At 53.7% G+C, this 12,610-nt stretch overlaps 2 protein-coding genes across 3 annotated transcripts in view; one reads left to right on the top strand and one right to left on the bottom strand.

The window, feature by feature from the left end:
* Positions 1 to 5,766, top strand: PCSK9 (proprotein convertase subtilisin/kexin type 9). The gene is made up of 12 exons (XM_072867220.1): positions 1 to 558; positions 657 to 845; positions 974 to 1,097; positions 1,304 to 1,437; positions 2,094 to 2,235; positions 2,339 to 2,535; positions 2,689 to 2,872; positions 3,190 to 3,360; positions 3,639 to 3,787; positions 3,901 to 4,066; positions 4,323 to 4,504; positions 4,786 to 5,766. Exons 1-12 carry the CDS (start codon positions 397 to 399, stop codon positions 4,951 to 4,953), a joined length of 1,968 nt encoding a protein of 655 aa, XP_072723321.1. The 5' UTR covers positions 1 to 396; the 3' UTR covers positions 4,954 to 5,766.
* Positions 5,767 to 7,734: 1,968 nt separating this feature from the next.
* The window catches only part of USP24 (ubiquitin specific peptidase 24), a 66,247-nt gene continuing 61,371 nt past the window's right edge, over positions 7,735 to 12,610 (bottom strand). For both annotated transcript variants that reach the window (XM_072866769.1, XM_072866770.1), the window contains exons 64-67: positions 12,016 to 12,091; positions 10,807 to 10,893; positions 10,364 to 10,474; positions 7,735 to 10,195 (exon numbers count right to left, since the gene is read on the bottom strand). In XM_072866769.1, the coding sequence (XP_072722870.1) occupies positions 10,133 to 10,195; positions 10,364 to 10,474; positions 10,807 to 10,893; positions 12,016 to 12,091 (337 nt within the window). In that variant the 3' untranslated portion in view covers positions 7,735 to 10,132. The remainder of the gene's footprint in view (positions 10,196 to 10,363; positions 10,475 to 10,806; positions 10,894 to 12,015; positions 12,092 to 12,610) is intronic.

Here is a 12,610-nt window from a genome sequence, read left to right as displayed (position 1 = left end):
GCGTGCCACAGCTCCCGCGGACGCGCGGGGACCCCCGCGCTCACGGGTGGGCAGGGGCCGGGGCGGGCAGCGCCGCCCGCTCCCCTCCTCTCTCCGCGCTGCCGCGACGAGCCGCTTCCCCGCGCGGCTGCCGACCCACGGCCCCTTCCCGGCCGCGGCCCCGTTAATGGTTAACCCGCCCGGGTGGGCCGATGGGGCCGGCGGCGGTGGCGTGATCCCCGCCCCGCCGCGCCGGGCAAAGCCGCCGCCGCCGCCGCGCTCCGGCTCGGGGGCTCCGCGGGCGCGCTCCGGCTGCTCCGCGGGCGCGCAGCGGCTCGGCGCTCCGGGCCGCGCCGTGCCGAGGGGGCTCGGCGGCCCCCAGCCTCCCCGCGCTCCCCGTCGGGGCCGGGGGCCGGCATGGCCCCGCGGGCGCTGGCGCTGGTGCTGGCGCTGGTGCTGGCGCGGGCGGCGGCGGAGCTGGCGGAGGAGCTGGTGCTGGCCCTGGGGGCGGCCGAGGAGGAGGCCCCCGCCGGCGAGGCCGCCCCGTCGGGGCCCGCCGCCTTCCACCGTGCCGCCAAGGTGAGGAGCGCGGGGCGGAGCGGGGGCGGCGGGGCCGGCCACCCGAGCGCGGCGGCGTCCCCCCCCGACCCGAGCCGCCGGCCCTCGCGTCCCCGCAGGCGTCGTGGCGGCTGCCCGGGCGCTACCTGGTGGTGCTGCGGGCGGGCGGCGGCCGGGCCGAGGTGCGAGGCGCGGCGCGGCGGCTGCAGGCGCGGGCGGCGCGGCGGGGATACCTGACGGAGCTGCTGCACGTCTTCCACCTCCTGCCCGCCTTCCTGGTGAAGATGAGCAGCGACGTGCTGGACACGGTACGTGGGGCGGAGGACAGGCCCCAGCGCGGCGGGGGTGGGCGGGGGGGAGCGGGGGGGGGCAGCCCCGGCCTCGGGGGGAACGGGAGCTTTGCCACCGCGCCGGGCACCGGGCCTCCTCCCCGCAGGCGCTGAAGCTGCCGCACGTGGAGTACGTCGAGGAGGACGCCTACGTCTTTGCCCAGAGCATCCCCTGGAACCTGGGCAGGATCGTGCCGCCGCAGCCCAGCTCGGGCGCCTACAGCCCTCCCAGTAAGCGCTGGGGCGCGGGGGGGAGGACCACGGGGCTTCGGGGAAGGGTGGGTGGCCCCGTCCCCTCTCCTGGTCTCGAGGGGATGGGGATATCCCCCTGCCCCGCGGTGCTGCGGGTCTGGAGCTGCGTTTTGGGAGCATCCGAGGTGGCCTGGGCTGACGGTGGCGGTGGTCTGCCTTCCCCGCCCCGGCTGCATCCCTGGTAGATAAAGGTGACCTGGTGGAGATTTACCTGCTGGACACCAGCGTGCAGAGCACCCACCGGGAGATTGAGGGCAGGGTGCTCGTCACCGACTTCGAGAGCGTCCCGGAGGAGGACGGCACCCGCTTCCACAGGCAGGTGAGCCCCGAGGTGCTGCATGCTGCAGCCTGGCAAGAGCGTCCCCCCGCACCCGCCAAACTCTGAACGGGCTTGTGGGGCTCGCCAGGACAGGGGAGTCGCTTGGCTCGTGGCAAAATGCTGGGCAGGACACGCAGCAACGGGAGCTGTGGTCCTGGGGGTTGTTGGGACCCTCAGCGTGGTCTGTTTGGGGCTGTGGCAGAGCGGGGCAGGGCTCCTTTCTGGGGAAAGCAGGCTGGGGGGGCACGGGTGCGTGTCAAGGTGCTGTTGCAAGAGGGAATCGAGGTCCACCCCACAGCCGGGGCCGAGAAGGCTGCCTGCACCCTGCGGTGGGTGCTAGCCTGCACCCTGCGGTGGGTGCTAGCGCTGCCTTGCATGGCTTGCATCGCTGCGTGCATAGGGGAGCCCAGTGCTAGCACAGCCCCAGGGAAGGCTGGCTGCATCCCCCGTCCTTTCTGCCAGCTTTTCTCCTTCTGCACAGGATGATTTTTTTTATCTTCCCCCCAACCCCGAAATATTTTTGAAGATTTATTCTGCAGTGGGATTTAGCTGGTGCAAACCACAAGGGGTGGGGTGGGATGGGGAGCAACGCTGCCGTGTTGCAAACCTGCTTTGATGCAATGGGCCGGGGCATAAAACTGTGGTGCCTGTGCCAGGCCAGCAAGTGCGACAGCCACGGGACCCACATGGCCGGGGTGCTGAGCGGGCGCGACGCCGGCGTGGCCACGGGTGCCAACATCCGCAGCCTCCGCGTGCTGAACTGCCAGGGGAAGGGCACCCTCAGCGGGACCCTCATCGGTGAGTCACCCCACGCCCTGGAGAGGAGCGCGCTCCCTCCCGGAGCCCCCCGCCTCGTCCCTGTCCTGCGAGAGTGCCCTGTTTCTCGTCTCATCGCCCCCAGGCCTGGAGTTTATCAAGGCAACGCTGGAGGCTCGTCCCCACGCGCCGCTGGTGGTGCTGCTGCCCTTCGCCGGCGCCTACAGCCGTGTGCTGAACGCCGGCTGTCAGCGGATGGTGCAGATGGGGCTGGTGGTGGTCACGGCTGCTGGTAACTACAAGGACGATGCCTGCCTGTACTCGCCAGCGTCCGAGCCGGAGGTACGGGCTGGGGGGAACTCCCGGAGGTGTGGGGATGTGGGGGGTCATGCTGCTACCTCCCTAGGCTCATCCGCTCCAGCACCAAGTCGGCTGAGCAGGCTGGGGCTGTGCATCGTGTCCCGCTCATGTCCCCCTCCGTCACCGCCCTGGCAGGTCATCACGGTCGGTGCCACCAACAGTGAGGACCAGCCCGCCTCCATCGGTACCCTGGGCACCAACTTTGGCCGCTGCGTGGACCTGTTCGCCCCAGGGGACGACATCATCGGTGCCTCCAGCGACTGCAGCACGTGCTTCACAACCCAGAGCGGGACGTCGCAGGCAGCCGCGCATGTGGCAGGCGAGCTGGGCTCCGGGGTGGCGGGCAGGGCTGGCTCTCCGCTTGCCCCGAGTGGTGCTGGCACTGGGCACGTGTCCCTGCAGGTACAGGGCACCAGGGCTGCCTGTGCTGGGGACATTTTTGCGTGCCACAGTGCCAGGGTTTTGGCACATTTGGGTGCTGCAGCCTGCACAGAGCTCCCGCATCCCGTGCATGTGGATGATGGGCTGCAGTGATTCCTTCTCCTGTCTCTCTGAAGTTGCGTTGCTCAGGGGAGTCACGCGTAGGCGGCTGCGTGGTCCCTGGTTCTCACCGTGGCCCCCCTGGGCTCTTGGCAGGCATCGCTGCCATGCTGCTCAGCGCTGAGCCCCAGCTGAGCCTCGCCGAGCTCCGGCAGCGCCTCCTGCACTTTGCCACCAAGAACGTCATGGACATGGCATGGTTCCCTGAGGAGCAGCGGCTCCAGACACCCAACAGCGTGGCCGGGCTGCCCACCCGGCTGGGCGCAGGTAAAGACCTCGGCTGCCTGCTGGGTGCCCGGCAGAGCTCTGCTCTTACCAGGGAAAGAAACGCCTGGGTGAAAGCACGGTGCGTCGGCAGGGCATGTCCCTCCCTCCCTCCCTCCCACGAGCTGTGCCGGTGATGGCTGAGCCTGAGCGTGGCTGTTCACATGCAGAGGGTGGGGGGCAGATCTGCCAGCCCTTGTTGGCAGCCCGGTCCGTGTCGTGGGCTCTGGGTGCCGCTGTGGGTGTCCACCCCGCTGCTGATGCCAACTGCCCCGTTGCAGACGAGCAGCTGTACTGCCGCTCGGTGTGGTCAGCGCGCTCGGGGCTCACCCGGCACGCCACGGCCGTGGCTCGCTGCGCCAGCGCCGAGGAGATGCTCAGCTGCTCCAGCTTCTCCCGCAGCGGCAGGCGGCTGGGGGAGCACATGGAGGTGAGCAGGGCGTGCGGAGACAGGATGACTGCCCCTGGGGTGCCCGCCGGCCTCGGAGGGGTGTCCCCAGACCCCTGATCACCCCCAGTGACGCTCTGCTGCCCCGGCCACAGGACAAGGACGGGCAGAAGCAGTGCGTGGCCCACAATGCTTTCCGGGGCCAGGGCGTCTACGCCATCGCCAGGTGCTGCACGTGGCCCAGGGCCGAGTGCCGGATCAACGCCAGCTCCCCGGCAGCCGAGGGGGCTGGCTGCTCCCCGCGGGACCACGTGCTGACCGGTAATGCCCGACACGGCGGGTTACAGAGCCTTGAGCCAACACGCTGATGGCCGAGGGTGTTTCTTCCAGAAAAACTCTGGGACCTGGGGGTAAAAGGGTGGGTGTGAGTGCTGAGCTGACAGGGAAGGGGGACACGTGCTGCGTGCGTGGAGGCCGGGAAGGCTCAGGGCTGAGCAGGGACATCCCTTAGCACCTGCGTGTGCACTGGGATGCTGCTGCGGCCGCCCCGTGCCAACAGCCCCTCTCCCCTCGGCAGGGTGCAGTTTCCACTCCCCCGCCGCAGCGCTGGGTGACAGCGGCAGACCCGTCGTGGGGCCGGGGAGCGGGCCCAGCCACTGCGCCGTCAGGACGGAGGTGATGGCACACGCCTCGTGCTGCCCTGCCGCCGGCCTCGAGTGCCGGGTGAAGGAGCACGCGTCCCTGGGCTCTGCGGAGAAGGTAAGGATGGTGCACGCTCCTCCGCCGTGGTGTTGTCCTCACCTCTGCTTGTCCCTCTGCCACCCTGATGGCGGGGTCAGGTTGGCTCCAGCATCTCATTGCGGCCGCCCCGACCCCAACCTTCACTGGGGTCCCCAGTTGCCCACCTGTAAGGGGACAGCCCCCCTAGCTGGGGTCCTGTGGCTCAGTGTGACACTGGCCACATCACCCTGAGCCCCGGGGATGGGCAGACCCCTGCCCCTTTGCTGACCCGTGGAGGATGACCTCTTCTCCCCGGTTAGGTGACGGTGTCCTGTGACGACGGCTGGACGCTGACGGGCTGCAACGCCCATTCCCAGAGCCCCGGCACCATGGGAGCCTACGCCATGGACGATACCTGCGTGGCAGCCAGCATCCCTGGCAGCAGCACGGCTGCGGTCATCGCCATTTGCTGCCGGAGCCGGCAGTAGGGACGGGCTGAGCCGGAGACGCGGCTGCCCTGGCCCGGCATGCCCGGCATAGCAGAGATGGGTGCTTTGCTGGACCACTGCGTCCCTGGCTCAGTACCTTCCCAGGGCTGAGCTGCCGCTCCCAGCGTGGTCCACGCTCCGACATGCGGCTGCTGACGACCTCCGCGCTTGGGCTGCCGTGGCGGTGGCACCGTCTTGCAGGCAGCGGGGCCGAGAGCCGGGGGCTCGGCCAGAGCTCTCCAAGCAGCCCCCGCGCAGCTGCAGCCCTGCCCCATCACAGGAGCCATCCAGGCATCCTTTCCCCGCCACGCGCCGGGTCTTCCTATAAATCCTGTGACTGTATGAGCCGTCTTGAGGCTGTTTGTTCGTGTTGTCACCCAGCATATGACAAAACCACCACTTTAAAAAAAAAAAAAAACGTGGTGAGGATTGCTCCTTTCTTTCCTGGTTAGTTGCTCATTAGATGTCACCTAATGCCGCTTAGCACCTGGGAAATCGTAGTTTAGCCATTTTTGGATAGTTTTATAATTGTCTACTCACGTACCTAGGAGACTTCTTTACTTTTTAGTCAAGTGTAAGGGCTCTAGTTTAAACAGTCTGCTTGTTTAAATAGATTTTAATCTGCATTGCTACAGAGTCAGCTACTGCTTTGTTAGTGTTTTTTTTGTCGTTAAGTCAAAGTTAATGATGTGCTGGTGTTCTGCACTGCTTTAACAGTTTCCCTTTCGGGGCTTCCCAAGACACATAGAACTGGCTGTAATTCCTTTAAAAAAAAAGAGAGAAGAAAAAGCTTTCATAGTACCTTGGTTTTTACATTTGTACCTTAAATATTTATTTGAAATTTTATAAATAAACATTTTATAAATGTCTTTTTAAAATAAAATTCATAGACCAGTGCTCAGTAGATATGATCCATCGTCTGGCTTCATGTACATCCCCACAGGGAACCAGTCGGGAAGGGGGAGCTAGCACCCGACCGGCAGGGATGCTGCTCCCCCAAATGAGCTCTGCTCCGTTAGCCAGCCAGCCACAGGCCACCGCCTTGGGCTCTGATCCCTGCCTCTGGCAGGAGGTGCCCCTGGACGCCCGCTGGCACCCTCAGCGGTCAGCGCAGGCAGCACGGGCACCCTGCCCTTGCCCACAGCTGGCCTGAGCGCTGGGACTGGCACAGAGACCAGGGGCTGAGTCCCGTCGTCCCAGGCACGCGCAAGAACAGAAGCTTGTTTTTAAAACAGTGGTGTAGGACAAGAGCTTCCAGGTACGGAAACAAACCATCATCCAGCTTCGGGGAACACGCCCTTGTGATTTTTGCTGCTTTTTCTAGTAGCGCGGGGCTTCACTTGATAAACACTGAAGCCCCAGGAAGAAGATAAAGCATAGATGCTCAAAGAGATGCACAGCAGCAGAGGAAGGCTGAGAAGTACCAGAAGCCACCAAAGCTGGGTCTCACTTTTTTTTGGGTGATTAGCAGCCTCCTGGTACTACAATATATAATTTGTGTGGTGTTACTTGAGGACAGATGAAAAACTAAAGCTTGATACCACAAGCAACAGGTTAACCTGTCAAACTTCGGCTATTCTGGGTTGGGAGTTTTGTAAGGAGCCCCTTACAAAAGCTTTAATGAGTAAGAGAAGATAGAGACCCAGTAGGAAGCACCACTTTGAAAGGTTTAAACTGTTTCTAACTCGTTACCTAAAGATGGCAAAAGCCCAACCCTAATCTAAACATGTAATTACAGCTGATAAAATTACAGGCTGTAATTCTATACATGTTATGTAATCTGAATTTTGCACAAAGGGGGAAAAGAAAAAGGGATGCTAGCCTAAGAGCTCCTGAACACCTTTGACAGGGTTGGTAATTTTTCAGCAGACGTATGAGGCTGTAACCTCTCAAAACATGCATCAGATATTTCTCCTCTGCTGACTTCCCTGCGAGAGGGGAAGATCCTGGTGCCTGCTCACCTGCCGGCTCCCAGCAGAAGGCGTGAGCACGTTCCATGCACGCTAAGCCAGATACAGCTTTCATGGCTTAGTTCAGGGTGCATAAGCCTGGTGGAAGGAAACAATATTAAAAGATTAGCCCTCGCTTAGTATCTTGTATGTGGGTAGGCAGAAAAGCCTCTCTCATTCAGGAGAAAGCAGCGTTGAGCCCAGGTACACTGCGACACACTGTTTGCAATACCCAGTGCACGCTCCCAGGACTGGCACTGCCAGTGGAGAGCACAGGCTGGGTCATGCTTGAAATATAAGAGTCTTTGTCCTTAGAACAGAGGACAAAGGCAGGCAGAGCCGGGACGGCAGCCTTGTCTGTAGCTCCTAGTTCTGCTTATGAAGGTAGCAGACAGCTGAGCAGGGAAATACCAGCACCATGGCACTGTTGCACGTCCAGCTTTCTGCACCTCGCACCAACAGGAAAGGCAGTACTAATTCAAGTCCAGATCGCCTGCAAATCTTGCTCTCTGTCACACAAAAGCCGGTCTAATCCATGACTGCAAGCGTAGGCAGGGTAAATCATACTGCTAAGAAGGTGAGAAGAAACTGCACACAGATACGAATCTGACTGTGCGCCAGAACATGCCATGGCATAAGGATACAGAGCAGCACGGCTCCGAGGGCCGTTCAGCTGCTCTGATTTACTCTGGACAGGAGCCAGAATGGCAATCAGGGTAACCCCTCGGAGCATATCATCTGCAGGACTGGCCTAAGAAGTCTGAAGATAAGAGGATCAACAAGACAACAGCGTAGCAGCATATGTGCAGTCTAAAGATTACACTAGTTTTCTGTGAAAGGAATAACTTTATTCCATTGACCAGGAATCCCAAGACTGTTCATCAAGACTGCCTATTTTTCCAGTGCCAAATGTCTACGTATTAATCAGACAATATCTCCCCGAATGCTCACAGGCAGGCTGCGGCTGCTCCTCACTGAACATTTTGTAAGCTGTATAAAAACATTTTCATCCAAAAAGATTGGCAGTAAAAATTACAACATAGAAATGCATCACAATTTACACAAAAACTAGTTTTGTTGAACTCTGTTTTCCAAAAAATAATCTTCAGCAGGTTCAAATGACAGCAGCTGGAAACAAAAATAATTGACCAAGTATTATCTTATTGCAAATTATAACCATTGACTTTGTACAAGCGTGAGCAGAACCATGAAAAAGTTTGTATTGGTTTCAAGTATACAGTGGTGATGAGCCATGCTGATGCAATTCTCTTATCAATGCTTCTCTGGGCCTGCGGTAATCGAGGACGTTGTTTCCATAGGAAATAACAGGAACCTGAAGTGACAAGTGGTGCCAACCCATAGGAACATTACCAGCTTCTTCCGTCACCATCACCGCTGCGTACTGACTTCTCGTGATGATTTATGACCCATTAACAAAGTATCAGGGATGGGGGAAGGAAGAAGGGGTATCCGTAAGAAATGATGATTTATTCAAAATTAATTTAAAACATCACATTTAAAATGTCCCAGCACATTATCAGAAACATTTATAAAATGCTAACTCTGCCATGTGTCTATGAAAACATTGTTTGGAAAATAAAGTGAGAGATTCACTACAATGCCACCCTTACTTCTTTGCACGCGCAATTTATGACAACAGCTCTCTTAACCCACAACAAGTTATAAAGCTGTACAGCTGAAATCAGATCGGATGTTTACTTCCAACAGTGAAATGACTGGTTAATTTCAATATTAGTGCACAACAGTGAAAAGCTGTCTGCTGCTTCTTGTTTCGGCAACAGTATGTAAAAAGAAAAAAAGGCACTTTTTGGCTGGTTGTGCCTTTAACTTGGCAAATTTATCTGTTCTGGAGGTACCCAGGCACTCCTTAAGATGTCCCCCATTTCTGTGCATGTTTGTTTATATAATTTTTTTTAAAGTAAGGCAGAATCCATAAATAAAGGCAAAAAGCAGTGCAGAAAATGTGACAAACGCAAAATGTACAAAAGATGAAGAGTTAGTTGGCACAAAAGAAGCTAGTATCCAGAGCCAGAAATCACTGAACTGCACTTGACATGGAAAACTAAACTGTGCTCAAATCATCCCAACTGGTTTCCAGTTGTTTATGAGCAAATCAAAAGAGCTGTGATATTTTAAACGTTGCCTGGTCAAGTGAAAATACAAACAAAGCCAAATCATTCTTTCCCCGTGTTAAAATTGCTATAAAATCTGCACAACAGTGTCCCCAACTCAAGGAATTATTCATCATATACAACCAATACCAACTTTCTCAGTAATTTCAAAGCATAAGCAAGTGATTGCAGATCACATGATTGAGACTACATTTTATTCAATATGTCTCCAAAGGTTAAAAAAATTTAATGAGTAAAACTGCAACAGAATTCCATCTTAAAGTGCTTTTTTCTTTTAAACTACTCATTAACTTTTTTTTTTTTTAAATTCACCAACATCCTTTAATAATAAACACTTGCATACCTAGAGAACAAAGCTTTTCTTTTATTGCCCTTCCCAGTTGTCTGTGGTTTTCGGAAGGGTACCAGAAAAGACGACCCATTACAGAGCTCCTTGACCAAACCATTCTGTAAGGAATCACCCTCCTTACAGAGCAATCTTGCTGATCCTTCTCATAAAGAGCTTTACAAATTAGCAGGGAGACATATTAAATACAGAAGTCCTTATGTAAACCCATTCTTTAACTAATATTTTACAATGAAATGTAAGTCATCACACATCTTTACAGAAATTTGAATATTCCTATTCAATATTATCAGAAAGATTAAAAATTTGCCCTCCATACATAAGGGCAGTCTGTGTTTTTTTCCTGTATAAAAACCAAAAGAATTTTTTTGCAGCATCACAGAAAAGCAACAGTTTTACATTCACTCATTTAATGTTCACATAAAAATTCAACCACTAGCGTTTGTGTATTTGATAAAATCTTCTTGACAAACTGTTTTTGGTGTCTGGACTGTCATAAGCTACTGCAGGTGAAGATGCAGTTTTCTAGAGCATTTATTGATCTGAAGCCTTCGTGGCTAAAAAATGCTTTTAGCTTTCAGGGAAACAACCTCCTCCAGCATTGCCTCCGATCCTATAAAGCCACTTCTCTTCCAGACTCTTCTAACGGCATAAGCAACAGGACTCCAGTTTCAGTAGGTACCGGGCATTAAATGTTTGAGTTGATCTGTTTTTGTGTTCATAGGTTTCCTCTACGGGTCAACATCATCAAGGTCACTTTTAGGCTCACCAATCATCATAGGAGACTCTGAGCCCTTTCAATACACACAAGGGATGGGGAGAGAAAGATATGGCACGTTATTTTTGTAAGGTGCACAATTATTGTGTCTACATTCAGTGATGGTTCTGACCCGAGCCCCAGGAACAAGCTGTCTAACAGAGCAACACAACAGAAGATAGGCATGCCCTTATTTTATTGTTACCTGCTGCAGATGTCTCTCTCCGTTCTCGTTGGCTGGACTACTTTCTGACCCGTTACTGCTTCCAGACTGATCTTTCTCATTCAGCAAGGCTGTGGCATAGGCCAGCGTGTCCTGAGTTGGAAACAGTCCAAAAGAGCGTCAGGGGCTATGGTGATACCTTCATCTCAATCATTATTATTATTTTTTTTTTTAAAGTTGATTCTGAAACAATATAGCTGCTGTAGTGAGATAGTTGAGTCACCACAGGTAATTGTGAGGTACTGACTAACATCATTTAAGGGTTAGTTTTTTGAGGAACAACCACAGGGTCTGGGCTTCTAAAGGAAGAATGGTCTTAAGTGCACTGGAATATGCTAAAGTTGCCAAAACCAGAGACACTAACTGAAAAGCAAAAAAGGAAATAATAAAAGTTTAACATCATCTCCCAAGACTGTGACACATACCTGTGCTGAAATAGTGCGCTGGAAGGTTTTTGCCGTTGATGTTTCATTGGATACGTTACTCTGTGGAGCCCAATAATGTTCAGACATCTGCATAAAAAGCCAAGAAAGCCATGAAATTGCCATATGAGTTTTACATGTAAAAACTCACATCCACTTGTGATGGCAGGTGAACTAACAAGTCTGGAACAAGCTTCCTGAATCCTTTGGCAATGAGCTGGAGCTCTGGGGCATAGACAAGCATGCACTTTTAATGCAGCCAGAACAGTCAGAGAGACTATCGCCCCTCAGCTGAAAACCAGCAACCAACTCCCTTTATTTGGTAACTGTACATGTGTGCAAGTTACTGGATACCAGCTGAAGAGTGGTGGATTCAGGGCTTACATGAGCCAGTAGAAAGTAAAAATGGGTACAGCTGGACTATCCAGACCTGTCAGCTTGCTGCGTTTCAAGAGAAGAGCGGCAACAAGTTGTGCCAGCTGCACTGCGAGCATCCCAACTCATTCTGCTTCTTCCAGTGTTCAGTACAGTAGGAGTTTATGCATCTGACATCTGCCTGGCAGCAGCTGTCAGGACAGAAAGGCAGCCTGGAGCTGGGATACTATCGTGTTGTACATGCAGTGCTGGGAGACCAAGCATTGCCCTGCTTGACTGTAGGCAAACCTGGGCTAATTCTGCTGAGCTTTAAGTTTCCAAAGTGTCCTTGGGTGTTTATTAAAGATGTGCTGGCCAACCTACGTGAAGTTTAGAGGGAAGAACAAAAAATACACGTGTGGGAGGAAAAAGCTGTATCTGTCAACAGCTATGTTTTGTGCAAAGCTGCAGTGATTCTGTAAGGAATCCACTCATTTATGCATTCCCTTGCATCAACATGCAGGCAATGGAAAATTGCTTTTTTTAGAAAAGTGAAACCTTCTAACATGAATACAGTGGCACTGAAAGCTTCCCACACAGCAAGGAATGATAATCATTACGACCATTCACACTTGGTTTTATTCACTGTACACACATCTACACCTGAAACATCTGGGGGCCTACTGAAGTTCTTGCATGCATCAGATTTAGCTGCATCCATACTGTCCTTGTAAAAAATGAAGTAGCTTGTATTTTGTCTTTAAGAGTCATCTCAAAGAGCCATATAGAGGACAGAGATTTCATAATTCTCATTGTAAACAAAGTGGCAGCCTTTCCATAAAGTTACAGCCAAACTACCTTTTTCTGTAGCCACTGCACAGCCCAACTCCAGTGGTGGGAATTCTCCTTGAAATAATCTTTCGCAGTAGGGCACCTTGGAAATTGAAATTATATTCATTAGTCATGAACAAGGCATTCTGGCAAACTTAAAAAATAATCCAAAGACTTCTCTTTGTGCTGCTGCCCTCTGTATGCAGTTACCATTGCAAACTCTGACCTAAGCTGTACAGCCCTGTTATTAACTGAATTGGCAAGAGCAATAATGCCTAGTAGAGTTCACATGAAGTAACCTACTACACAGATTCACGTATTTCAGAACTATGCTTTATTGGGACATATGCCAAGTTCCACACAAAGAGAATTTAGGAGTCATAATATTTCAAAAAACTGGGACAGTTTCCTTATGTTTATCTTGGTCTTAATCCTAAGCTCCTGCTCTACAGAATGTAGCTGACCTTTGCCTTTATAAACAGCAATTATCGGTTATTATATGAGAAATCCATCTCAGGTACTACTCAGTAAAGATTTCACTTCATACTGACGCATGTACTATCAAGACCTTTCAGAACCACTTATATCACAGTAACAAAGCTGATCAAAAGTAGAAAGAGCA

The sequence above is a fragment of the Ciconia boyciana genome, chromosome 7 (genome assembly GCF_034638445.1).
Source record: "Ciconia boyciana chromosome 7, ASM3463844v1, whole genome shotgun sequence".
NCBI classification, from domain to species: domain Eukaryota; kingdom Metazoa; phylum Chordata; class Aves; order Ciconiiformes; family Ciconiidae; genus Ciconia; species Ciconia boyciana.
This window is presented reverse-complemented; position numbering and strand designations above follow the sequence as displayed.

What these genes read in the sequence shown, in the direction of transcription:
- PCSK9 (XM_072867220.1), top strand. Translation starts at nt 397, where the DNA reads ATGGCCCCGCGGGCGCTGGCGCTGGTGCTGGCGCTGGTGCTGGCGCGG. An exon ending in CCTCAGCGGGACCCTCATCG is followed by an intron (nt 2,236 to 2,338) that starts GTGAGTCACCCC and finishes CATCGCCCCCAG; the next exon opens with GCCTGGAGTTTATCAAGGCA. An exon ending in GCGGGACCACGTGCTGACCG is followed by an intron (nt 4,067 to 4,322) that starts GTAATGCCCGAC and finishes TCCCCTCGGCAG; the next exon opens with GGTGCAGTTTCCACTCCCCC.